The sequence below is a fragment of the Desmodus rotundus genome, chromosome 3 (assembly GCF_022682495.2).
Source record: "Desmodus rotundus isolate HL8 chromosome 3, HLdesRot8A.1, whole genome shotgun sequence".
NCBI classification, from domain to species: Eukaryota; Metazoa; Chordata; class Mammalia; order Chiroptera; family Phyllostomidae; genus Desmodus; species Desmodus rotundus.
This window is the reverse complement of record NC_071389.1, coordinates 21,463,940-21,491,399: the sequence shown is the minus strand read 5'-3', so window position 1 is coordinate 21,491,399 and position 27,460 is coordinate 21,463,940. Positions and strand designations below refer to the sequence as shown.

The window sequence follows — 27,460 nt, the reverse complement described above, 5'->3', positions numbered from 1 at the left end:
AGATACTAAAGCATTTACAGATACAATTACGGCCAGGATTTGCTTTAAACTGAATCCCGCAGGGGGAGGGGAAAGCAGGGAGGAGGAAACGGATGAAACCAGACTGGCCCTATGTTGATCACCGCGGAAGCTGTGTGATGGGTATGTGGCTTCATCACGCATGATTTGCTCCACTTTTGTGTATGGTTTCTGGTGGTTATTTTTTAATCAAGATGTTACATGGCACATGAGCACACATAAGTCTTACCCCTGAATCCTTTGAAGTACCAGTGCTAAGGAGAAGCTAAAGCAGCTTCTAAAAGACCCATTAGGCTTGAGGTCCCAGTACCAAAAAACACCCCACAGGAGGTCCCTGCTCAGTCCCTGAGAGGACACTCCCCCCACCTGGGCACCAGGCTGGCAGAGAAAACGCTGCAGCAGCTGAGCATGACCCCTGCTCACACTCCCAGTCATTCTCCCCCAGACAGGTCACAGGGGTCAATGGGCCTCTCAGGAAGCTGGCACTCCCAGAAGGGGCAGTGCAGTGCCAAGAATGGAGGGGCCACCCTAGCTGTGGGTCCTCCGTGTGCTGCTAACAGGCTGCCCAGAGCACTGGCCCTCCCCGGAACAGCCTCAACTGACTCTTGTTTGCCTTGAATCTGCCCTGAACCCACTACAGGCAGGAAGCCGGACACCCATCTATATGCTCAGATTTAATCCTCCCCACACCCCTGGGTGGTAGACAGTTACCATCCTCACTTTACAGATGGGAAAAGAGAGCCTGCAAGCAGCTAAGGACCTTGTTCCCGAGAAAGTCAAGAGGCTGGTATGGGGCTGCTGCTGGGTCGGCTGCCATCACCACCTCCTCCCACCTGCCTGCTTCCTCTCCAGGGAGGTTAGTCAGAGGCGGTCTCCCAGCTCGGCTCCAAGGCTGGGCTTTGCTCCCTGATCTGAATGCCGTCAGGGATAGCACTGGGCTCATCCCATCTCTCCAGGCAGGGGAGGAGCATTTCGTTGTGACAGTAGCTGTCGCTCACAGCTCCCTGTCAGCTGCTGGTCTGGTGAGCACCTCTTCCGGGTCTCCGGGCCACTTGTGGATAAAAATGTTAAAAGGGAGAGACTCCAGGGCTGGCCTAGGGAGGCTGCTGGAGACCCTCCCTGCAGCCTGGCAGCGATCCTGGATCAACACTCTGAGGGAGTCACTCAATCAACCCAGTCACTGGCTGTCCCATCGCCACTTCTACAAGGCAGCCTTTGTCCAGCACCTCGCTGCCATCCAGATTCAGCGCAGTGACAAATCCCCAATGCAGGGTCTCTGGACCTGTCCCCTTCACCCCCACGAAAACAAGATTCGTTCGTTCTCGTTTGTTCTAGAAAAGTGCATGTCCACAGAGCTAGGACATTCTCAGAACTCAGATCAAAACATTCCCCCATTCAAACCCTCATGTGGACCCTCAGTACATGTAGAATAAAATCCAGACCCTTTCTGACCCCCAGGGCACCACACGAAGCGACCCCATTGCCCCCTCCCACTTTGACGCTCCCTTCTTCCAGCCACATTAGCCTTACCAATATTTCCTGACATGCCAAGTTCATTCCAGCCCCGGGGCCTTTGCAGTCTTATGGAAGGCCAGGTCACCCCTTGCCTGGCTCATCATTCACACCTTAGTTCAAGTTCCATACTCGCAAAGTAGCCTTTCCTGTCCCTTTTCTAAAAGTGTTATTACTGCCCCCCCACCTCAGCCCACCTTACCAGGCATTATCTGCTCCATCAAGTTGTTTATTTCCCTCCTAGTTTTTGTCCCTCTTACAATATCTTCTTTCTGTCTTTCCTTCCCACAAAAACATATCCTCCCTGAGGGCAGGGACTGTGTCTTCTTCACCACAGAGGCTTGGGGGAGTAGAGCAGTGCCTGGCACGTAACTTCAGCTTGGTAAGTATTTGTTGAATAAATAAGTGTATGAACAAGCTCATGAACTTCTCTTTACACTTGTCCATTTCTTGGAACTCTTGAAATCAAGAGCTCTGTTGCCAAAGACTGTTTCACTCCTTGCACGGGTCACAACCTGTCTGGCTTTGACTCCACGTCCTGTCCCTCCCCTCTCTGTCCCACCTCTGGCCCAGCATCCCTGGGAACTGTTCACCAACTACCCTGCTAGGTCCAGCCTGAAGAGCTCCAAACCTCTGCAAGGGAGGCCCCTGGCAGATGCAACACAGAGCCCGCCTCTTAGCAACCACCTTGGAGCGCACACAAAGATTTTTCATTCTTACAACTTTGCTGGGTTCAAATCAAGCCTGCCTGCCTGCCTGCATTTCTAGAATTTTTTTTTTCTCTCTTCTTAAGAAGTTTTGCCGATGTTGGCACTTCTCCCATGCTATTTCCTTTCTCCTTTGAGTTGGTAAAAACCATGAAATCTGCCACAGACTATCACAGTGAATTATTCAGGAAGGTTAACCCAGCTCCTGAGTGCTGACAAAGGAAGCAGGAGTCGGCATTGGTGCTGTGGCTCCAGCTGCTGCCACCACCTCTGCTTACCCACCTCCAGAAATGATAGGTGTCTGACGGAGGCTTTGTATGCGGATGCTGTTCATTGTTTCTGCATTTGCAGTGTGCCGAGTTATATAAAAATAAAGGCTATTGACTGGCTGGCACCCCTTCCCAGAATAATGACTAAGCAAGCATGCTGTTAGCTCCCCATAGCAGTTCTGTGTACATGATAACACAGAGCAAAGATGAAAACTGCTATTCATCTGAGTCAAACAACAAAAAAAATGCAAACAGAAAATTGTTAGGCTGGAAGAAGACACCAAAACAAATATTTTCTTCTCACTACGGCATTTCAGACCGTCCACAAACAAGGTACCCAGGCCCCGTGCCCAGTCGACATGGCCCTTTGAGGAGGGAAGCGTGGACTGGGCTCCGGGTCCCTCACAGACCTGGGCTCGGATGACGGTCCATCCACAGACTGGCCTCCTGGCTGTGGATGAGATTCTGACTTCCCTACGTGTCTTCCCTATATACTGGCTATGAGCTGAGTCTCTGGAGGGAGGCAGAAGTGGGATTCAGATCTCCGCCCCTTAGTGGAGGCCAGACCTTAAGCAAGCTGTATCAGGTCCTAGCTCACAAAATAGGAAGAAGGATTAGCATTCCTGGAGTGCTAACCAGCTAGATACCACTGAGTACCTTGCATGCAAAACTCTCATTTTAAGCCCCACAACAGCTCCCGTGGGGCAGTGGGGTAGTCTGAGGACCATAATGGCCCCACGTTATCACACCTTTGATATCCTGTATCCAGGTACTTTGGTAATTCCCACCCATCTTGATTCAAGTAACAATGTAAAGTGCTTTAGCTCTTACATTACATTACATAGGGCTCAGCTTCTTGTTCCTTTTGGGTTTGGGCCACCTCCAGGTGAACAAGCCCTGGAGACTCCACTGAAGAATGAAACATCCCCCAGAGGCAACCCCCGACAGTTGACCTGACCCAACTGCCCTGCAGACACCGGGTGTGCACCACCCATGCCCAGCTGAGCCCACCCCCCACCAGAAGAACCGCCTGGCTGAACCCAGCCCAGACTGCTGGACAACAGAAAGGGGAGCTAAGTAAATAGTTGTTGTTTTGAGCCACTAAGCTTTGGGGTGGTCTGTTAACTATCAAAAGCTAATGATACAGAGAGATACAACGATCCCAGTTTTAAACTGAAGAAGCCAAGGGACAGAAGAGTTAGGGAATTTCCCCAAGGTCATTGAACTAAGAAGGAACAAAGTGGTGAACTGAGACAATCTTGTGCAAATGCCAGTCTCTTAACTATTAAGCCACTGTGCTCTGAAAACCAAAGTGAAGTGCTGGGTGTGAGGTACCGGGTGCACACCTCAGATCGGAGAGCGAGAAAGGGGTCTCTGAGGAAATGTCATTTCAGCTGGGGCCTGATGGGTAATAAGCATTTAGCCAGGTAAAGAAAGCAAGGAAGAGCTTTCCAGACACAGGGAACAGCATGTGTGAAGGTCCTGTGGTACACAAGAGCTCGGTGCATTGGTGGGACTATGCTAAAGTGGGTGGAGTACATTCGTAGGAAGGTGGGGAGATCAGAGGAGGTAGGGTTAGAGGAGGTAAGAGTCAGAACCTGCCAGGTCTTCGAGTGGCACTGAAAGATTTTATTCAAAGGAGCAGGGAAGCCGTTGGAGAGATTTCAGTAGGGAAGTGTCAGGGCCTGGTTTCCACCAGGGAGCAGTCCAGAGGAGTAACAGGAGGGGACCGAACCTGAGCCAGGACCTGCGCTGTGTCTGCTAGGTGCCAGGTATTACAGGTGACACCTGACTCCACAACAGCCATGAGGAATAGGTAAACATCTTTATTGCCACTCTAGAAGAGGAAACTAAGGTTCGGAAATTAAATAACAAATTCAAGTTCACCCAAGAGGGCAAGTGCTGGAGCAGGACTGGGGACCAAGTCCACATGGCTCCAAGTCTCTACCCTTAGCCACTGCCTTACACTTCCCAAAACAGGAGAAGTGGAACAAAGAGCAAGACCTTGGCAGTCAGGAGACCTGCATTCAAGCCCCAGCTCTGTCCTTTCTGATGGGGTGACCTCAATTCACTTCCCTTCTCTGAGTCTCAGTTGAGGATGGCCAAAGGCCAGGAACTGGCCAGCAACTAGGAGGATGAGGCAGCAGAAGGTAGAACTTGGTGGGCCCGTGGGTGTGCAACTCAGGGACTTGAAGGAGTCGTGGCTGTGAGTGGGGGTGACAAGGAGGCACCAAACTGCCCCAGACAAGGAAAGGTCTTCATCACAGAGGCAGAGGCTCTGGCACCAGCCCCCATTGCATCCCCACCTTCACTTGATCAATGCTGATGGATATGTCACAGCACCCTGGGTGGCCCCTGCCCATTGTGGAGGGATGGGATACAGCCATCTCTGTCAAAGCTGCCTTGGGTCTTCCTCCACCTTCCCTCTCCTCCAGATGCAGGATCCACTGAACTTCCCTGGGTCCCCCTCCCCATATACACATCACATCCATGCACACGCAGCACAGCAGTACACACACATGCACCAACCCATGTGTGCGCACACACCACAGCCACACACAGCAACCTATGTGCACACATGCAGTAGTCATGTACACACACCAACCCACGTGCACACACAGCCGTGCATACACATGCTATACACATACAGTACAGATATTAATGCATACACAGCACAGACATGTACACACCCCCTGCAATCATACATATACACCCTGTGCATGCACATGCACACATACACCCCCCCACCACCACCACCATAGCCTTGTAAAGGACCAGCAGGAAGAAAAGGAACCAGGGAAAAGGATGGATTCCACCTCTCTAACAACCTGAGGGTCCTGGGCCATTTTTCCATTTCACCTGAGGGTGGAGGGGGCAGTTGAGGGAAGCTGCAGATTTATTTGCCATCTTGGGGCCTCTGCACCTCTGTCCCAAAGGTACCTGGAAACCCACTGAGCTCTGTCTGCTGGGACCTCTCTCCTGGGGGCAGGGGGCTGGGCAGAGGGCCTTCAGAGCCTCAGGCCTCCCGCCCTGCTCCTCCTCCACTCCTGGGCTCTGGTGAGGATTAAGTGAGATGATGAATGTGAAAGCACTTGGTAAACTGTAACAGCGCTATGCAAATGTTAGCAGCTCCGACTGAGAGACCCAGAGACCCTGTGGTGCGGGAGGGCCAAGTTGGGCTGCAGGCTTGAAGCCCACTGACCCTTCGCAGCCCAGGGCCTGGCCTGCAGCTAGGGGCGGAAAGGTAAGGAAGGCTCTGAAGCCTTGCAGGACAGTGACACCACCGGGGGTGGGGTTAAAGGAGGTAACACTGTGAAATCCCTCAGCTTCCTGAGCACCAAGCCTGGACTTCGTGTTCGTCTCGTTTTTTAGCAAAGGCCCTTACAGAGAGTAGAGTCATTTTTTACAATGTCCCTGGCACACACTTAGCATTCAGTAAAGGCCAGTCTCCTTCCTGCATGCTTTTCCTTGGAACACCTCCTTCTCAAAGCTGTGTCCCTTTTAAGCCTGAGGTTCCATCTATCTTTGACCCCTGAAATATCAGAGAACTTTCTATACACATTCACAGGAGTCACCTGCAGTGCTTGTTTCAAATGTAGGTTCCTGGGCACCCTTGGGAAGATGGCAGTTCAGTAGGTCCAGTACAGGGCCCAAGTAAATGCAGTCAGAGCAGGTATCTGTCCTCCACCCTTTGCCCCCAGTTTGCAAAGTTTCAATGCAAGTGATGTACAGGAAGGCATTAAACCGGGTGCAAATTTACCCCCACTTTCCAGTTCCTCTCTGATTGGCAGGTGGAAGTGAGACACCTCCCACCCCACCTCCTCCCTGACCCTGCACTGCCTGGAGGTGAAGGAGAAGTTGAGAAAACAAGACTCAGACCTGAGGTGGGCCAAGGACTTGGATGAGGGATTCAGTGAGCTGGGGAATGAGCTGGGGAATGAGGCAGGAAATACTGAGGAATAAATACAGCAATAAAGGAGCTTCGGCTGGGAGCTACAGAGTGATTCTTATTGTTCAAATTATCTTTAAAACTTTTCATTTGAATCTGTTTAATAAGAGAAGGCCTACCCTAAGGAAGAGGTATTTTTTTTAATGTGACTTGGGAGCTGAATTGGAAAGAATGTTGCAACAAAGATATTAAAAAGGGGATTAAACCAAACCACTGGTGGCCAGTCTCTGCAGGCTCCCACAACCTGCAACACAAGTCCCCAAACCATAAAATTAAATTAAAAAGGGGGACAGGGGATGTGGGACGTTAATCACGATTCATCTTCCCTTCACTGCTCATGGTTCCCAGTGCTAAGCAGACACGGAAGGACTATTCTAAAGGGCTCCTGGTGTCTGGATGAGAGCTCTGGCCTTGCAGCCCCACCAGGTCCTATTTCTGCTCTGCCCCATTTGAGCTGGATGACTGAGCAAGTTGCCAAACTTCTCTGAGCCTCAGCTTCTTCATCTGTAAAAGGGGAGTAATATCAATCGCCTACTGCTAAGATAATGAGATAAACAAAAAATTAAAATTCAGAACCTGGCACATATCAAGTGCTCAGGAAAGTGTTACCTCCTTTCTCTGCAGCTGAAGGCAGAAGGAGGTGGGTGGGAAACCTTGCAAAGTCTTGGCTTATTGATACTGTGTCCCTATGTCACTCAATGCTCCTCTGATGATCGCAGCTTCTTGGATCCCGGCCACCTCCGGGCCTCACTCACCCTCCTTGCAGTGGCACTTTTATGGTTCATCCATCATTCACTTCCTCATTCATTCATTTACACTGCCTAGTCATCAAATGCCAGGAACTCAGCTGGGTGCTGGGGAGACAGAGATGAGTAAGACACAGCCCTTGCTCTTAAGGAGTCACGGTCAAGAGTGAGAGAAGTATTTTTGCCACAAGGCAGCATACAGTTTGTGCCAGGTGACCACCTTATTGGAGACCCCACGCCAGAAATGCACCAACAGAACCAAATGGGACGTTGCCTCCTCTCCTCTGGCCAATGGTTAACTTGAGAGCTGGTTCTAAACTGACTCTCCCATTCCATCACCCTCATATAAAGACCCCTCCACTTGGTCTCTCCTGATGAGCTCACCTGCTTTCTCTTATTAGATAGATAATGAGTTAGGGAAACTGACTGTTACGTTCCCTTTTTGCCCTAGCTGCCAAGAATCTCAAAGGAAAATGCTGTCCTCGGCTGTGTAGTTTCCCTTAGCTTAGATTTTCTGGTGTATAAATCTCCTCTCCTCATATCATTCTTGATTATGTAACCCCTGTCATTCTATCCTTGATAATAACAATAATGATGGTGATAATGGTGGTGATGCTGATGCTGCTGCTGCTGCTGATAATGACAGTGATGGTGATGATGCTGATGGTACTGATGAACCTGGAATCCTTATCTTACACTAGGTGCTATGTGAGCCTAACATACCTTATTTCATTAACCTCCACATTAATTCTTTAAGGTGGTCACTATGACTTTTTTCATTCTTCAGATGCAGAAAATGGGGCATGGAAAGTTTGAGTAACTTGGTTACAACTAGAAAGTATGCTAGGATTCAAACCCACCTGTCTCCTTATTTTATTGTTATCTGATGCTGATATTGTTATCATCTTCAAACCCTTAGGAAGGAGAAGGAATACTATTTACTTAAATTGAGAAGAGGAACATGGAAGAGAGAGGAATACAAAGGGTTGAATGGGGTGAGCAGTGGAAATTCAGAGGATGACACTTATTCTAGATCTTTAAGGATGGGTAGGATTTTACTAGGCAGAGATATGGATGAGAGGCATTCCTGGTAGTAGAATAACCTGAGCAAAGGCAAGGAGATGCGCATCTGCGGGTAGCTCATCTTGGTTCTACAGTGTGGAGAAGAGAGTAAGATGTGCATCTAGAGATGTAGGTAGGCTGAGACCCCAACTACTGAGACCCTCAAAACCAGGTCAAGGAATTCAGAAGACAATGAGGGAGCCCTGGAAGATGACTGATTCCCACTGTTCATGTGTTTCAGGAAGATGAAGCCGGAGAAGGCAGAAGGACATCCAGGAGAAAAAGGAACCGGACACAGAGAGATGAGATGTTGTAACGATGGCAGAAGAGAGATGAGCAGAGAGACCAGAAGAAGTCAAAAACCGCCATGAGGGTGAATGCTGTTTGTGTGCAAGGACTGGAAGAGGGATGGGTCAGAGGGCCCGGGACCGCTGTCTGCTAGCACCATTGCATCCACTAATTCACTTGGCAACCAGGATGGGAGACCATTGATGTCAATGTGATTGGGGTCACAACAGAGGCTGAGTCTCAGTCCTGGGAAGCTCAGGGGAAGAAGACACTTAAGCGTTGGGTCCCGGAGAAAAGGATTTCAACCTGGGGCTCAGGGAGTCTCTGAAGTCATTCAAAAATGTCGAGGGCCACGAGGATGTGTTTCAGGCACAAGCTTTCCTCGGACTCTTGGAGAGGTGTTTGATCCCTCAAGGGGAGTAAACACGAGCCTAGAGCATTGAACTCCAAAAGTCTCCAGAGCGGGCTTCTGCTCTAGGGCATCAGTCTGAGTTTCCAGCTGGGAGTCTTGTCCTTGTCACTCCCATCACCAGGTTTCAAGCTTTTAAAAAACAATAATAACAATAAATAAAAGTTGTGATATATGCCAAGCAACTTTTCCAGAAAAATAGGATACATCCAATTGTTTAAAGAAGAGCAGCACAGAGGATTGGTTTGTTCCCTGGGACCAAAAAGGCAACTGAGTTTGTCAAATGATTCTATAAATGATGGAATGAACAAAGGCCACTTCACAGTCAGGGCAGCGGAGGCAACAGCAAATCTAAAGCACCCGGCTGAGGCTGTGCAGTTGTAGTAATGAGGAGGAATGAGCGAATAAGTAATCCTGGAATTTGAGTTAGTAAGTGATTGGCCACAATTCTCTAAGCACAAATTTCAGACTAATTAAAAGATAACTCAACACAATTCTGGAGCTTAATTGACACTAGACGGAACTATTGATTTCTCCCCCAAAGCTGATTTCTCCCTGTTTCTTCTCCTCCTCCTCCATCAATGGCATCACTGTCCAATCAGAGGCTCAAGCCAACAACCTCAAGTCAGACTTCATGTCTCCATGTGTGTGCCCCAAACCATCAGCCTATCTGTTGGATCCTCTTAAAAAAACACACCGAATCCCCCACTTTTTCTGCCCCTATAGCAATCTCTCAGATGCAGGCGCCACCACCTGCCACACCTGGACTACTGCAGCATCTTCCCAGAGGTCTCCCAGCTTCCTCTCTCACATACCTGTGAGTCTTCTCCATGTAGCAGCTGGAGAGATCTTTAAAAATTAGTGAACCTGAGCAAATTACACCCTCTTCCCCCAAACCTCCAAAGGGTGCCCATAACCCGGCGAATCAAAAATAAACTTCCTACGATGATCTTCCAAATGTTCTAAGACTTCTCATCTCTGCCTCTGATATCACCTTGTCCCACATCCCATCACTCAATATACCTCAGCCACGCTGTCCCTCTCTAAGCCACTCCCACCTCAGGGTCTTTGCAAATGCCCTTCTTTCTACCTGGACATCCTTTCCCAGATCTTCGCCTGATTGGTTCCTTCCAGGTATCCAGGTCTCAGCTCAAATGACCACCTCTTCTCAGAGAGTCCTTCCCTGACCACCCCATCTAAAGAATCTCTCCCTAGTACTTTACTCGGTTTTATTTTTATCAGAGCACTCATCGCTATCTGAAATTATCTGGCTTATTTTTTATAGGTTTATTATCGGTTTTCTCCAACTAGAACACCAGTTCTTTTTACATCTGAAGTTATCCTAGTCTTTTATTCACTTGCTTTCTGTTTCCCCTACTTGAATGTCAACTATAGGAAGGCAGGGCCCTATCTGGTTCACAGCTCTATCCCACTAGCTCTTAGCACTGTGCCAGGCACACAGTAGATGCTTAATAAATATTTGTAGAATGAATAACTGAGTGAATAAACTCAAAATGTGCCCACAGAGTGAAGTTAGCTTGGGGAGAAAAGCAAACATGGCATTAATCGCCAGTGCCACGAATATGGAATGATAACAGGGAGGATCCGATCTGCACAGATTGGGTCACACCTGAATTTCTGTACCTGGTTCTGGTTGCTGCACTGCCCCAGAACCAGCAGTGTGGGCGGGAAACTGACCAAGCTGGCACCTGACAGGAAACTTAGAAATCCAGAGAATTTAGCTAGTAGAAACCAGAAATCCTAAGAGAAATATTGTCACTATCTTTTAACATCCGAAGGGCTATTGAGAGAAATAGGGGATAGACTTTGGTTTGGAGCTGAGGGCAGAATGCAGATCAATGGGTATTCGTCTGATAGAGACAGATTTTGGTACAAGAAGAAAGTGGTCTTTTGATAGAGTTCATACCAAGGGAAAGAACTACTTTAAAAAGTGGTGAGCTCTCCATCGAAGAAAGTGTAAAAGTGGATAACCACTTGGCAAGGATGTTGAGGAGGGACTGAAGCAGCAGAAGATGGCCTCCAAGATCCCTTTCAAACGTGAGATGTCTGGGTTTCTGAAATATATAGAGACACAGTCAAGAAAAAAAAAGTTCTGGCAAACAAGAGTTCTAGAACATACTTATCTAGCTGCCTCATAGCAGGAAACAATCAAAACCAGGTGTACACAGCAAGCAGTAGAAAGATTAGCTGAAAGGAGTCTGCGGGCCTGAAGCCACCTTAAAACACACTGGCCAGCTCCCTGGGTTTGAAATCTGTGACCTGCGAGTGATGGTTCAGAATAGGGGACTGCCCGGTGTCCTGACTCTCCAAAGCGAGGAGGCCTCAATGTCTAGGGGAAGCTAGCCGACACTATTGCATGGTGGCCACGATGGCCCTGGGTTTGCTTTCTGAAACCCCACCACTTCCTCACTGTAAGGTTTGGGCCCAAGAAATCCACCCCTCCAGACCTGTTACTTCATGTGTAAAAGGATCTCATTTCAAAACAGGAGAGGGAGAAATTGAAACAAGGATGGCACAAACGTCACAAACTCAGTGACAGACACAAAGACATCCGCTACACTACTTGATATGTTTGAAACTTCGCATAATAAAAAATAAAAAGAGGGGGAATTTAAAATAGTACCTACCCCGTATACTAATTGTAGGGCTTGAAGAAATCATCATCATCATCATCATCATGATAGAGAAGTTTTGCAGATCCTAGTTATTACCGGGAATGTTTAAATATCCCATTGAATCATCCCAGCAACCCTATGAAATGCGTAGTAATCATCGCTGTTTGGCAGGTGAGGAAACTGAAGCTCACGTAAACTAGACAAATCCCGATCTGAAGCCAGAGTTACCTGACGCCGCCGTCACGGCTGCCTTTCTTTCAAGAATAGCTCACTGCGTTCTACATGGTTGATACCCACACGATTATGGAATCGTTTATTCACCCAAGCCAGTAGTTCCCCAGCTCCTTTCTCAGTAGCAGAGCCCTTTCACAAATGCAGTCTTTACACAGAACTCCAGTAAGTTAAAGCTATTAGAGCAGAACAGCTCTGGTTGAAGGGGCATTGGGGCCCGGCCACCAGACCACTTGACTCCAGGTGACCCCTGCAGCACCACAGGGTGTAGAAGCACAGTGTGAAAACCCCAGACTGAAGCCAACAACAAAAAACCCCAACCCTGGGAATTACATTTAAGGAGAGTCTCATTTGTGTAATGCCGTTTTCAGCCTCCTGTCTCCCGTCACATTTGATCCTCATTATCGACTCTGAGGTGGACAAGGCAGGGCATATCAGCCTCAATTTGCAGATGAGAAAATCAAGGCTAAATGGAATTAAGCAACTGGCCAAAGGTGAGTCAGTTCACTTTTCGGCCAAGTGCGGACTGGAAGTAGAGTCTGTCTCCATTAACTAGGTGTGATCTGGCAGAGAGGGTGCCATCTACTGGAAATTGCCACCGACCCTGGTTCACCGAGTGGACAATCAGCTCCTTGGCCACTGAGGGCCTGAGCACAGCCCCACGGGCCCCCTGCCAAGACCCTGTCCCAGAGCAGATGGCAATGGGCAGGGGAAAGGGGCTCAGTGCCACCGTAGGGCTGAACTGCAAGGTTTTGGCAGTAGTTAAGCCATTCCCATCCCAGCCATATCGTGCTGAGCACAGGGCAGGGGAAGCAGTAACAGCCAAATGCCCTCCACCTTTGTCTGCATCCCGGAAAGGGACAGCAGGTAGTGGAACCCCGGGTAGTAGTTACACATTGCCTTTGTTCTCAGCTCTTGCCTAGAAATCTCTGAAACCAGACTCAGCTGAATTTTGCCCGAAGGGTTCCCCCACTCCAGAGCAGCTCTGAACTAAGCCGAAGCATGTGTCGGAACAGGCAACACTTAATTATCACTTAGTCTTTAATTAGCACTTAATTATTAACACACTCCATCTGTAAAATGGGGACACTAATACCTGTCTCATAGGGGCTCTGCGAGATTAATTAATGTTTGCAGCCCACTTTGAAGATGCAGAGCATTGAACAAGTGCTCAACAGTGGCACTGATAACCACGACAACTGTACTTGCTTTTCCTAATGAGGTCCCCCCCTTCCTCTCCTTGTGAATATCCATCCCCAACAGTATTTGCTCAACTTTGCCCCGGTGGAGAAATATTTAGCTGTGTTTCCCAGACACAGGGTTTCCCATCCAGGAAACGGGCTATTTCCAGGCATCGTCCCACACTTTAATTTTCTATTATGTCCTCTGAATATGTCAATGCCTTCCCAGTAAATATTTTGATGTGCGTTCATGCAGCGGCTTCCGTGGAGTCTGAATGGGACAGCTGCTCCCTGTATTAGGGAACTCCAGATGTGGTTTGAAACCACCAGCCTCCTCTGTGCTAATGCCTCGCCTTTGGAGGGGGGAAGGGAAGGAATCTTCCAGGTGTCTTTGGGGAAAACCATGGGCATCTAACCCTTGGCCCCAGATAGGGTGGTTTTTCAAGGTCCTCGGATTCACTTCTGATTGTTTCGGCCTTTAGGATGAGAACTATCCCCTCATCGGGCTGGGGAAGGAAGAGGCAGCAGAGAGCCCTGGCCTGGCCCTTCACACCCAGGTAACTGCAGGACCCCAGTTCTCTCCTATAAAGAGTGGACGAAGGACTACTCTTTAGGGGGGTTCGTTAGGGAAACTATACAGTCTTTAGGGTTTAACCAGACTGAAGAATAGGCTAGAACATTCCCCCAGAAGGTCTGACCTCATCTCCTCCCTTCTCCCCTGGTGCTGGCCACACAGTGGTGATACTCACTCTTCTTGGAAGCTGAGCCCATTGTCTCTTGGAGTTCCAGCCACCGCAGGGGCAGAGAGCTGCTCCTTCAAGGCGGGGGGCTGCAAAGCCTGGGGCAGGCGCTGAACTCTCTTCCAGATTTCATGGCAGGTCTTGTCTAGGCTGTCTTGGGGTGTGTCCTGGTGGATCCAGATGTATCTGGGGAATGGGCCCAGGGCTGAGGGGCGCTTGGCCACCAGGGCTGAGGATGAAGGGAGCCCATTTCCACTGGCCATCGTCCTCCTCTCTTTCCGGAAGCCCCTGTGTCCACCCAGGGCTCGAAGACTGGGGGACCATCCACCACCACCCTTCATTCACCAGAAGGGCAGATGCGGTTGGGTTCTGTCTGGCTGCTGCTCCAGCAAGGTGATGAAGTCCAGAGGGCTCCCGTTTGTGTGCCCGTGGTGGGTGGAGGTCAGCTTCCTTTGAGGGAGGGGGAGCTTATTTTGATGTGTTTTTATTTGCTCTTTTCTAACTTTTGCCCCCCTCCCCCTCTCCCTGAGAAGGAAATATTTTAAAGTCAACAAAAACCGGTAGCTTAGTAACCTTGGAATCCCCCTGAGCTCAGGAACCAGGAGCCCGGGCGGGCAGAATGACATCTGGGAACAGCTGGGGGGGAGGGCTGGCTCTCCCCACAGTCCCTGGCACACCCCTGTTGCCACACGCCTCTGACACCCCTGGCGCCCGGGCTCAGCCCATTCTCGCTGTCTCGACCTCGAAGACGACTGGGTGAGAGCCTGACACTGTGCTAGGCGCCCTGACGGCTGGAGCCCCCCATTGGGCTCTCCCACGGGCCTTCCCGGGGACCCGTACGCACCCCGGGGCCAACGGCCTTCCCCTCGCCTTACTCGCCCTCGGCCCCCGCCCGGCCCCTCTCCAACGCCTGGCAAGAAAGCGTCCGAGGGTCCAGCGCCCACAGCCCGCCCCAGGGACCGCCCCGCGAAGAGTCCCCGCCTCTTAAAAGGTAGCTGTCTTGCGTGAGGGTGGCTCCCACACCCTTCCTGTCCAGCACTGGAATTCCGCTGTGGGTTTCAAAAGCAACGGCTGGGGGCGCGGGGCGCCCCAGGCCCTCCGGTGGGATGGGGGCGGGGTGGGGGCCCAGAGCGCTTTCCCCTGTTCGCAGTGCAGGGTGCCGCCCCCTGCCTGCCCTGCCTCTCCGCACAAACCGGGGTCCTGCCCTTCGAGCTGTCGTCTGATTTTACCCCTAACTGCCATTCTTATGGGCGCTCCTGTGTGCTAAGCACTGGGCTTTCCGTGTTGTCATACGCAGTTAATACAGGCTCGTGAAGTTGGTACCACTGGTTTTGTTTTTAATCACTCTCCATTTGAGGAAACGCAGTACCACACTCATAGAGGGGTGTGTCCAAGGCCCGGTAGGGAGGGAGCAGCTGGGATTCAAACTCGGCCCCGCCCCCAGGCTCACACCACTGGGTTAGACCACTCGGTCCTGCGCGGGTTCAGGGGTCCTGGGGCTGGGTGGCTGGTGAGCCGGTGGGAGTGGGGGTCTGGGACGGAGGCGCAGAGCGAAGCGCCGTTAGCTGTTTGCTGCTCAGTGGGCCCCTCTGCTCACGGAAGGGTTTAAACTCAGAACTGACGCAGCACTTCTTTCTGCCAGGGGGCCTTTGGCCCCAGGAGCCGGTGGCTGTGCCTTCAGTATTTCCCCGGCTAAGGAAGAGCGAGAGGGCGGACTAGAAGAAGAGACGTGAACCGAGGAGGTGGCAGCTGATACACGGAGGGCTGACTCCGGACACCGCCCCTTCCTGCCTGTGTGACCCTGACACCTTTCTTCACTTCTCCCATCCTCATTCCTTCGTTCCTCAACTATTGGTGCAGCCGTGCCCCTGTCCCAGCCAGGGGCTGGGCCCTGAGGAAGCCTGAAGGCGAGCAAGACTGGTGGTGTCCCTGCTGTCACCGAGCCTGTGCTCTGGTGCAGGGAGATTGGGCACCAACGCGCCAAGCAAGTAACTGAGCAGTGATTACAGATGACGGACGTAGGGGCTCTGATGGCACCTCGGGAGGCAATGGGGATAGGAATAGTGGCGTCTTTAGGTGGTGGTCCAGGCGGGCCTCTTTGAGGAGGTAACATTCAAGATGAAAGACAGGATGAGAAGAAATTATTTCCTGTAAAATGGTGTTAATAAACATAAAGATCACCTGGCACCTAGTAGGCACTCAATAAATGCATGTTGGGTAAATTAATAGTATACTGTCTAGAAAGTGCTGGGCATACAGTAGGTGCCCAATACACAATCTTGCTCTTTACAGACAGCCTAAGTTCCTGGAAATGTTGACTAAATTTTGAAATCCCAGCTTCATTCCCCTTTGATTCTCATTATAAAATTGAGTATGTGTTCCTTTGGGGAAAATTCCGAGGACCTAGACTGAATAAAATTATAGTTAAGAATGTAGAAAACCTTTGAAAATAGTGTATTTAAAGGAAAAGTGATCATTTCTGATGAAATATTAATAGTTCTGAAAATGTCACTCAGTGTTTGTGCTGCGTGGCATTTGGTCGGCTAACACCCATGTTTGGAGCAGAGCTCCTGAGTCCCTGCTCGGCCCAGCCTGCGGGATTCTGAAAAGTTAGCCAGTTCACACTAAAATACAGCAGGGGCGGGGAACAAAGGCAGAGGGGCATGTTTTGGGGAGCACATAGGGGAGGTTTCTAGAAGATTCTGCAAAAAAACTTAAGTGATGTACTTAGCAACAGTAAAAAGCTATGTCCAATATGGTAGCCACAAGCAACATGTGGCTACTTATTTTTAATTTAATTTTAATGTAAATTAAAATTTCGGTTCCTTATTTACATTACCGTATTTCAAGCAGACAGCGCAGAGGAAGAATGTGTTCATTCGCACAAACCAAATAGACTCTAGAAGCAGACTACCCGGGTTCGAATTCCGAGTTCGTGTTTTCTGGCAGTGCAGGCTCAGGCCCGTTGCTCTGTGCCTTGCTGTACTGGTTTGCCAGGGCTGCCATAGTACAGGCTGGGTGGCTAAAACCACGGAAATTTATTTCCGCACAGTTCTGGAAGCCAGAAGTCTAAGGTCAGGGAGTCAGCAGGGTTGGTTCCTCTGAAGCTTCTCCCGTCTTACAGATGCTGTCTTCTTCGCGTCCTCACGTGGTCCTTCTCCTGTGCATGTCTGTGTCCCGACCTCTTCATGTAAGGACACCAGTTGTACTGGATTGGCGCCCAACCAGATGACCTCGTTTTACCTATAACCACTCTTGGCCCAATCTCTACAGAGGCCCATTCTGAGGTCCTGGAGGTCAGGACTACCACATATGAACTTGGGGAAAACACCACTGAGCTCACAACACTTGATCTCTGTGTCTGTAAAATGGGATGATAATTAAAAAAAAAAAACAAAACCTCCTGTTTTGTAGAATTATTGTAAATATTTTATTACTAAGCAACTACTTAACACATGGGGAGTGCCATGAGCCTCACCCGGCACATAAGGGGCAGGTAACAGTGTTGTGTGTTAGCTTCCTGGATGATTACACAAAAATGTGTGCCACTGGAGTTTTTTATAGATTTTATTTGTTTATTTACTTTTACAGAGAGGGGAAGGGAGGGAGAAAACGGGAGAGAAACATCGATGGGTGAGGGGAACATCCATCAGTTGCCTCCCAGATGCGCCCCGGCCAGGGACAGAACTGCAACCCAGACTTGCACCCTGACCAGGAATCGAACAGCAAACTTTCACTTTGCAGGACAACATCCAACCTGACGCCGGTCAGGGCTGGAGTTTTTACATGACAGGGTTTTGTGCTATGTATAGGGAGGAAGAACTTCAGCTGTACTGGGAGATTGCTCTGTGGTGGAGGAATGGACTCAAATCATCAACTAAGCCTTTTTATGGTCTGAGATTGTGCAAGGTGCAGGGCTGGGAGAGGAGTAAGACCTCAAGCCTAGATGTTGTCACAGGCTAGTGACGGGAGCAAAGCATTCCACAGGTGCCTGATACACAGCGGAGACAGGAGTCTCTGTTCAACATACAGTTATGTCCCTTCAGCACCTGGGTATCTACGTGCCCAGTGGTGTTCGGGTTCTGAAGATGGAATAGTGAAAAAATAGACTGGTCTCTGCTTTTGTTTTTTTTTAAAGAGCTTGAAATGATCATGGGCACCGTTTCATCTATAAATTATTTTTAGTTTGGAAAAATTCTTAAATTACCCCTTACTATCTCCATGACTCTGGGCAGGTGGTATAACCACTGAGACCTCAGTGTGGCCATCTGTGAAACAGGGACGATGAAACACTGACCTTATAGAGTTGTTTGGGACAGCTGAGACGATCCATGTACCGCGCTTACAGTAGTTAGTCTGATACCTGCCGCGTACCCAATGAATGTTAGCTATCATTATTCAGGATCCTAGGATTCTTGCTTTTCTACTTTGGAACCAGGAAAGCCTCAGGAAGAGGCAATTCTCCCTACCTATTCTGCAGCCAAAGCCTCCACTCACCTGGCTTCCATCACCGAGACAAACGTGGCTAGGTCGGAAAATTCAGAAGGCAGAGCAGGGCATGCGGCTCCTTCAAGATCTTCATAGGCCCTACGCCTTGTAGGCCTATCCCTCATCTAACATACTTTAAGCACATTTGCCTCCCACCATAAATATAACTGCTCGGCTGTGAAAGAAAATTGAAAAGATTTTTGCCATTTTGCTTTGAAAACCCTTAGCCATGAGTAATTTATTTAATGTATGGTCTGCTGTGATTTCTCACCCATCCTCCTGCCTACCTGGGGAAACCCTGCCCAGTGAGACGACTCCAACCTACAAACTGTCATCAAATGGAATGAAATTTTTATGACAATTAAATTCATCAGTTAATGAAGTTGACATAGTGTTGCATCTTGCATTTCATTAAATATTTACTGATTTTGATGTTGCAGTTTGCTTCTTTGTGTTGTGAAGCTAATAATAACATTTGTGGGCCTCAAACTTTTCGTAGGCCCCTGGAAACCACAAGGACCCCTTGTTACCGTGTTGGTGATACCTAATGGGTCAAAATGCCCCGAGGCGGGTCTGTGCAGGGGAGATGTTAAGCAACTGCTCTTGAGGGAGAAAATATCAGAGCTGAAGGAAGAGGAGGGTGCAGGCACGGGCGTGGGTCTCCCCTGGGTGCGGCCCCACCCACTGAACATTGCTGCAGAGCAGCCAGCCGCCTTCCAGGACTGTGAAAAGGACACCAGTGTTCTAGAAGCAAAGCTGTGACTCTGTGGCTCCTCTCTCTGGGCAACCCCATCAGCCAGCCCCACCACTGCCCCAGGGGCTTCACCCCTCGTTATTGCTTCCATTCCGTGTCCATGTGCCAGGGCATTGTTAAGAACTTGGGTGGCCTAGGCCAGGTGGCTCAGTGGGTTGGAGCACCGTCCTGTACACCAAAAGGTCACAGGTTCGATCTCCAGTCAGGGCACATACCTACCGAGACTGTGGGTTGGGAGGCAACTGATTAATGTTTCTCACATCAATGTTTCTCTCTCTCCCTCCCCACTCCCTCCTTTCCTCCCTCCCTCTCTCTAAAATTAATAAACATATCCTCAGGTGAGGATCAAAAGAAATAAATACTCAATAAATACTTTTTTTAAGGAAAAAGCTTGGGGGGTAGCTGCTGACACACTTGACTTTGAATTCCTGCTCAGCTACTTCCTAAAGGGTAGCTTTGCCCGTGCACCTTCTCTGGCATTTCCTCACCTGCAAAAGACAGAAGCAATACACAGGTTCAGAGAGGGAGAGGTTCCAATAGGACATCCGCGTAAAGTTCTCAGCAGTGCCTGGCTTCTCAGTGTGCCCTCAGTAAAAGACACTGATTATTGTTGTTCTTATTAGCTATTAATACAAAACGGCAGCCTATGAGCTCTGCATTTAAAGTTAGGGAAAAGGAAGGCCGTAGTTGGTGGGGGAAAAGATTTGTCAGTGGAGGCCCAAGAAGGTCGCAACAGAGTCAGAATCCTGTTGGCTTTTTTGCTTCGTCCTGCGTCCTTCCCGCCAGACCCCTGTCATGACGGGTGCCCCCCAGATTCCTGGAGAGGCCCTATATGGGGTCCCTCTCAACTAGAAGCTTGCTGGTCTGCCCTTCCTTCCATTACTTCCATGCCAGGAGGTTGCTCACCAGTATGTGTTCCTTTAAGATCAATACTAGCTGACTGCTGAGATGATTTGAGGCAGCTTTCCAATTAAAAAGTAAAAATTACAGCATCAAAGAACAGAGCAAGAACTGCCTCTGTCCTAAGAAAGCAGAAAGAGTTGCTACATTCAGTCGCCTGAATTGGTCAGAACACATGGAGATAATAAGGTAATAAAACTGGGCATCCCTATTTGTCAGCGAAAGCAAAAAATGAAACACATTGGAAAACAGAGGTTTTATTTTCTAATGGCAGGAAATACACGTCTTCATCTACAGAGAAAAAAATGTTTCCTGGAAATAACCCCAAGCATGAATTTATCATGTGTCCTTTTCATAAAGGACACTGAGTGACAGTGTGGGCAATATATTCAATTCTGTTTTCATACAGACAGAAATGCTGTTAGGTTGGTCGGCTTCTCACATCAGGGTCTCTGCAGACAGCATCACGTTATGTCGTAACTCAGAGAAGGCCCTTCTTTAAGCAACTCCGATGATGAAGTCTAGGAGAGACACATTTAGGTCCATTTCACAAACATTACGGAGCACCTCCTCAAGCATCTATCCACGCATCCATCCACCCATCCACCCATCCATTCATCCATCCATCCAGCAAAGATCTACGGAATGCCCACCATGCATCTGGATGGCACTGGTGAAGATTGCTTGTAAGAGCTGATACCCGGTCAGAGTTTTGAAGGACAAATAGGAAAATGCCAGACACAGGAGGAGAAGATCATTCCAGGCCGAGGCGGCCGCATGCACAGAGGCCCAGAGGCAAAGAAGACAGAAAGCGCAGCTGGTCTCAGGAGTGCAGGGGCCTCCCAATGGCTGGAGCACAGGGGCTGGGGAGTGTGGGAACAGGAGGCTAGAGGGGCAGGCAGAGGCAGGTCATGGAGGGTCTAGCAGGGAGCTTGGATTTCACTCTGTAGGCCGTGGGAAACAGCTGGGGAAGGCAGGGGAGCTGTTAAATCAGGTTAGTGTTTTAAAAGATAACCTGGAAGCAAAGAGGAAGACAGCTTGAATGAGGCAAGAGCAGAGTTGGGGCACTTGTTCTGCAGCTGTTAACAAGGAACCAGAGGACGATGGGGACCCTGGCTAGGACTTGGGAGGTGTTAAGGAGGGAGAATTTAGTGGACTTGGGGACTGTCTGGATCTGGGGGCTGAATGAGAGGGGAGTCCAAGACCCCCTAGGTCTCTGGTTCAGGGGCTAGGGACATAGGAACCCTTTCCTGAGATGGGAGACTGAGTCAAGAGGCGGTGGTGTGGGGTGAAGGGTTAGAAGTGAGTTTAGTCATGAGTAGGCTGGGGCAGAGCCTCTGCAGGACATCCAAGAGGAGAGAATGCCAGACACAGTCCAGGCACTAGGGGCTCAGGAAGACTCCTCGAGGAAAGTTTTCTGCCCTTTATGGAGCTCCCAGTCCACTGTGGGGAGACAGGCATGAAAGCCCACAATTACAAAGAGGCTAGTCCCACCCACCCTTCCTCCAGCTCCTGGGACCTCCAGGAGTGCGGCTGACCCTTCGCCTGTGTCTGCCTCCCTGCACTGGACAGCACTGCTTTCTTCCTGCAAGGTGCCTCCTCTCACCTGTCCCTCCCCCCAGGCAGAGCTGGGGCCCTTCTCCTTTCCATCACATCCTGCATTTCTCCCAGAGTAACTAACTAATCTTCTCAATAAACTAACAGGTCCCCTGGGGACAGGAACTACTGGTAACAACTTGTTCTTCTTTACATTTGTTTCCTTAGCACCCAGCACAGAGCCTGACATGCAGGCTAGTGCTTGCGGCAGGAACATGTGAATGAATGGGTGAGGAGTAAGCGCATGCCTTGCCCAGGATACAATGGGAACAGCGTGCAGGGTGTGTATGGGTATGACTAGCTGCTGTAACACGTCTCTGTATTTCAGTGATGTAAAGAGTCGTTGCTCATAGAAGGGGCCAATGCAGGTGTCCCTGCTGGGTGGTGACGTTCCTCCACAGGTGATTTGGGATCTGGGTTTCTTCCATCTTTGGCTCTGCCATCTCCTAGGGACCCAAATGCTCTGTCTGTAGCCAGGAGATGGATGAGTAAGGCTGGGGGAGCTTTCCGGGATAAGCCTTGAAGTGGCACACACCGCTTCTGCCCACATTCCTTTGGCTAGAACCTTGTTTTTGGACTGCACCCAGCTGCAGAGGGGACTGGAAAATGTCGTCCTGGCTGGGCAGCTGCTTTTCAGTGACTGTTCAGCACGATTGACATTTTTGGCTAAATAATTTTTGGGGAGAGGAGGAGGGGAACTTCCTTGGACATGGTGGGATGTCTAGCAGCACCCCTGGACTCCACTAGAATGCCAGTGACAATGACCAAAAATATCTGCAGGTAGTGCTAAATGTCCCCTGGGCAGGGCAGCCTCACCCCTGGTTGGGAACTGCTGCTCTGTGGTACAGAAGGGGAAGCACACCCACGCTGCAAGGGGCATCTAGCTAGCTCAGCAGGGGTGTGGGGCATTTGGAGAAGACTCCAGGGGATGGTGACACTTGAGCCGAGCGGTGATTAGGAATCATTTACTCCACACAGTAAGAGGCGGAATGGTTTTGCAGTCAGAGGAAAGAGCATGAGTGAAGGTGAGGAGGCCTGAATGGCGTAGCTGATTGGAGGAACTTCAAGTAGAGTCGATAGCCTAGAACAGACCCTCTCCTGGGGATTATGGCCTCTGACCAAGCAGAAGAAAAACGTGGCCTCTTTTGCCACGGACATGAGCTCTGCCCCTTTTCTTGTTGCACAAACGGAGAATTCTCTGCCAGAAATATCACAATTCAATGGCCCCGGCATTTGGTAGCACTGGACTGTGGACCCCGCTCACTTGTCCCTCCTGGTTGTTGAGTCCCACAGCCTCCGCACAGTTTGTTCTGGGCTTTTTCTTCTAAACCCCTCTGTCACCTTTCCTTAGGAAGGAGATCACTGTCATCTCTACGGTGACAGCCTTGCCCTTGGGAAATACTAGCTTGTGTCTCCTCTTGCTCAAGATTTAAAATCTCCACCCTCTACTCAGATCCCTGGCTTTTCCTTTAGGCTCTCGCCTTTCCCTGGAACCCTTCTCTGCACTGGGGCTTGCCTCCTCAGGCTCCGTTCTTGCCCTGATTGCTAAAGCATCCCATTTGCTGGGTCTCTCTCTCTCTCTCTCTCTCTCTCTGTGTCCCCCTCCCTCTCCCTCCCTCGTTCAGAAGGCTTTTATTTTCTACTTGGGTCAGAATGCACATTTCAGGGCATCAGTCTACAACCCTTACTTAAATCAAAGTTCTGCAGAGCATCAGGCCTTCTTTTCTTTCTGAAACGCATTCTGATCTTATCTGGATATTAGGCTTATCTTGGTGAGTCACTATACCTCACGGGGTTGAGTGAGGTATAGTGTGTGTTTTGTGTGTGTGTGTGTGTGGTTTGTTTGGTTTTTTTTTTGCAATGTGACACTGTGGCACCACCCTGACCCTGACCTGTGGCTGCCTACTCTGGGGGGAGAATGGAAGGGGCAGGCCGGGAGCCAGCCCTGGGGGCTGGGCTGAGCCACATTCTCCCAGGGAAGGTTATCATCTCTTAGACTCCTGCCTCTCCCCTGCCCTGCAAAAATGGCCAGGGCCTTCATCTCTGCCTTTGCCCACATCACTTCCAGCTGAGACTATTGCAGTAACCTCCCAAGTGATCTCCCCTTTTCCTGCCCCTTCTTTCCTTTGTGTGCCCCACAGAGAAGTCAGAGTACATGCCAGGCTGTGCCACTTGGCTCCTATTTCCTAGAAATGAAAAATCTACCTCTCTGGTGTTCAGCACTACCCACCTGCTAAAGCAGCCACGCTATACGCAGCCTTAGCAGAGATCTCTTTAAATACATATCCTGACTGCCGTGCATTTGCTCCCTCTCCTCCACCTAAAAAGTCCTCCCCTCCTACTATGACCTGAATTGCGTCTCCCTCCAAAAAAAAATTCTCGTTTTGAAGTCCTAACCCCAGAATGTGACTATTTTGGACATAAGGTTTTAAAGAGGTAATTAAGTTGAAATGAGATTAGGGTGGGCTGTAATCCAATTTGACTGGTGTCCTTATAAAAAGAGGAAATTTGGACACAGACTTGTATAGGAGACCAAGCGAAGACAGAGAGAGAAGATGGCCATCGACAGGGAGAGAGGACTCAGAAGGAGCCCACCCTGTCATCACCTTGACCTTGGACATCCAGCCTCCGGAACAGTGAGAAAACAAATTTCTGTTGTTTAAGCCACCCGGCGTGTGGTACTTTGTAACGGCAACCCTAACAAACTAATGTACTTCCTGTTCCCCCCTGCTCACCACCCCGAGTCCCTCATGATCTGGCTTGGGCCCTGTCCTCATCTCCTGGGTTCCCCTCCCCTTTCCAGGCCCTTGCTCATGCTTTCTACGCCAAAAGCCCCTTTCCTAACTCTTTGCATGGCTCTCTGGCATAATTTTCAATCTCACCTTCAAAGTCACCACCTCAGAGAGGCCTTTCCAGATCCCCTATGTAAGGTACGCACTGCCCCCACCCCCGTTCTTTCTCATAGCACCATGAGCTTTTCCTTCCCAGCTTTCTTAATTAGCGTCTTTACACATACAGGAGTACCTCAGTACTCGTCGTTAATTTGTTCCGGAACTCTGATGAGTGCTGACACCAACGCATACCGAGCAGGTGACGATTGATGAAGCATTTTCTCTAGTGGGCCGGCACCGTGACTCCTATAAGCTCTGCCAAGTGCAACAAGTCCCCAGCAAGTGCTGAAACTTTTTTCTCGCCGACATGCCAGGAGTACAGGGTTTGACGAGTTCTGAAGCCAACGAGTGCCGAGGTATGACTGTATTTATTTACTGCCTGCCTACACAAGCCAGGGACTGTTCACTGGGGTGTATATTCATTACCTAGCACAGTGTCCGGCATGTAATGATCCTGAATAAATATTGGTTGTGGAAATCAATGTTCACCTCGTCCAAGTCTCTATTCAGGCCTCAGGGTCCAGCCAAAATCCCACTTCCTTCCTTAAATCAGCCTACTGATCCCCAAGCCCTGGACAAGCTTACTGTCTGATAGGTCTCAGTAACATGCCCCTTCTGTCATGGGGACTGGCACCGCCTGACTGTGCGGGTTGTGTGTGGGTTGCCGTCTCTGCCTACATCCCCCAAGCAGACCACACACGGTGCGTCTCTGCACTGCCCACAGCACAGGCGGGCACGGGGCCCAGAGCCCGGGGGCCACAGTAAAGGGATGCGGCCCCAGCTAGATCAGGGAGGGATGAATGGTGGGGGAAGTGAGTAACTGGGCTGGGTACAGGGATAAAAAGGGCACCCCGGCCCTCCGCAGCCTCCAGGGAGAAAGATGACAAGTGGTCCTTTTTCCAGGGAGAGTTTTGGGGTAAACATCAGCTGTGGGTTGCAGCCATAGGACAAAGTTCTGGAGCTGAGAAGGGGGTGGGGAAGTCCACTGGCCTTGAGCCCCAGAATCATAGAGCAGCCCAGACTCTGGCCCAGCTGTGGGCTGCTGGGGAGGGCTGGTTATCTTTGCCAGCTCCTTTCTCTGGAGGAGAACCCTGCCTCCAGGAGAGGGGGAGGCCCAAGCTTAGGGGCCTTGGGGCCCACCCCCCAGGGAGGATCCTGACAACAGCCACCCTGTAGCTACCACCCAGCCATCCAGTCCCTCTGTCCCTCCCTGCTCTTCAGGTCTGGTAGGGCCATGGCCTGTGTGGCTGGCTGAGGCTTCTCCTTGGGGGCTGGGCCTGGACAATGAGAAGGACAAGCCCCCTCCCCGCTGCCCCAGGGACATAAAGCAGGCCTTTCACAGTGGAGTTCTGGCTGCTTTGGTTGGTTCTTGGCATCCAGCGAGGCAGCATGGGGAGGGGTGAGAAAGCAAGTGTGCTGGGGGTGGGGATAGGGCCTGCAATTCCGAGGAAGCTCATCCACCCAGGGGCCACCCAGCTGGCCCCCCAAGAGTGGGATGAGCTCACAGCAGGGCCACCCTAACAATTTGGGCTAGAGGAGGGAGAGCAGCATTAAGGGAGCTGGGAGATCATGGCTCTGTGGAGCAAGGTCCAAGTGCCCACTCCTCCGGCCCTGCTCACCACCTTCTCCACTTGGGATAAGCAAACCCATTGATCTTTCCGGGCTCTTTCCCGGAAACTCCCAGACTCCTGCCCCCTGGGCTCGAAGACGCCAGAGCTCTGGCTTGGCCTAACCTGTAAACCCTGAGCGAAGCCTCTCTGGGGTGCCTCTGGCAAAGGGGGTGGGGTACTCACCAACTAGTGCTATTCTGCTGGGCTCACCCCTCCAGGTCCCCTTTGCACCTCCCCGTCGCCCCTCCCTCATCTTTCCTCCCGTTCTCCGCACCCCCTCCCCAGGGTCTCTTCTCTCTCGCCCAGAGTTTAGCGTAGATTTCGAGGGAGCCATCCTGACTGCTGGAGAAGCCTAGCGGAGACGAGACTAAGCGGGCGAGTTGGGATGGGGGATGGGGTTGGGACCGACGCTGAGCCTTTGGGGCCTGGCGGCAGCGGCTACACGGTAGAGGTGGAGAGCGGCTCCATCCGGAGAAACTCGCCTGGTTTGGGGCCAAGGCTGGGAGGGTGAGAAGAAGCAGGGTCTGGTTATTTAATTTTAAGGATAAATTGTACAAGTTACTCTTGCACCATTCTTCCACAACCTCACCCCGTACCCCCGCCCCTTCCCCAGCGCCCACATACACTCTTCCCTTCATCCTGAGATTTTGTCTTAGGGTAGGGGTAGTACCATTTGGAGCCAAATGAACGGGTCCTCCACCCCACCGTCCTCCAATTCTTAACCCTGGGTCTATGCACAAACACCCATCTTCTGGGATGAGTAGGAGGCTCCTGCGAACTGGGATCCTAAACATCACCCCCAGCCCTAGACTGCAAGTTCAAAGCCACCACCCAAAATCAGCTCGTAAAAGCCATGACTTGGGATCCGCATCCTTCTTTGGTTACCTTTTCCCAGACAGTATTCCAATTTCCAAACGTGGAAGAGGCGTGTGTGTGTGCGCGTGTGTGTCCGCGCCGCCTGTGTGAGTGCGTGTGTGTCTGTATCACTGTGTATGCGTGTGTGTGTGTGTGTATGGGGGTCATATTAATGGGTGATCTTTTAAATGAAAATGAGAGAACTGAACTTAAAAGAAACTGGTCAATTGTAAAACAAACAGGAATAAACAATCCTTAAGATGTAATTTGTGGTTTAAGGTCTGGAGGTGGAGGTGGCGCTGAAGAGGAACACCCACCCCCCAATATTTTTCTCTTTGCTGCGCCTCCACCCCCTGCGTTTGGAGCGGCGGAGAAGCGGCTCCAGAGTGATTAATCCGGGGATAATTCACCCCCCGCCCCCCTCCCCCGGCGCGAACCCCGCGAAGCGGGATTGGAGGGAGTCATTTCCGAGAGCGCAGCGCGCCTCTCCCCGGCCGGGCGGACACTTGGTTCATTCCAGCCGCAGAAGCTCAGGGCTCCCGCGTACCGGGATTTTTTCCGAGCAGAAAAAAGCTCCAGAGCTCTCCTGACCTCCTTTCTCCTCAGCGGCGAGCGGAG

The 27,460-nt window shown here is 50.5% G+C and overlaps 1 protein-coding gene across 1 annotated transcript in view; it reads right to left on the bottom strand.

Moving 5' to 3' along the window:
• The window catches only part of C3H1orf94 (chromosome 3 C1orf94 homolog), a 35,508-nt gene extending 21,419 nt beyond the window's left edge, over positions 1-14,089 (bottom strand). The window contains exon 1 of the mRNA XM_024554674.2: positions 13,758-14,089. Within this exon, the coding sequence (XP_024410442.2) occupies positions 13,758-14,089 (332 nt within the window). The remainder of the gene's footprint in view (positions 1-13,757) is intronic.
• Between the last annotated feature and the right edge of the window lie 13,371 nt (positions 14,090-27,460).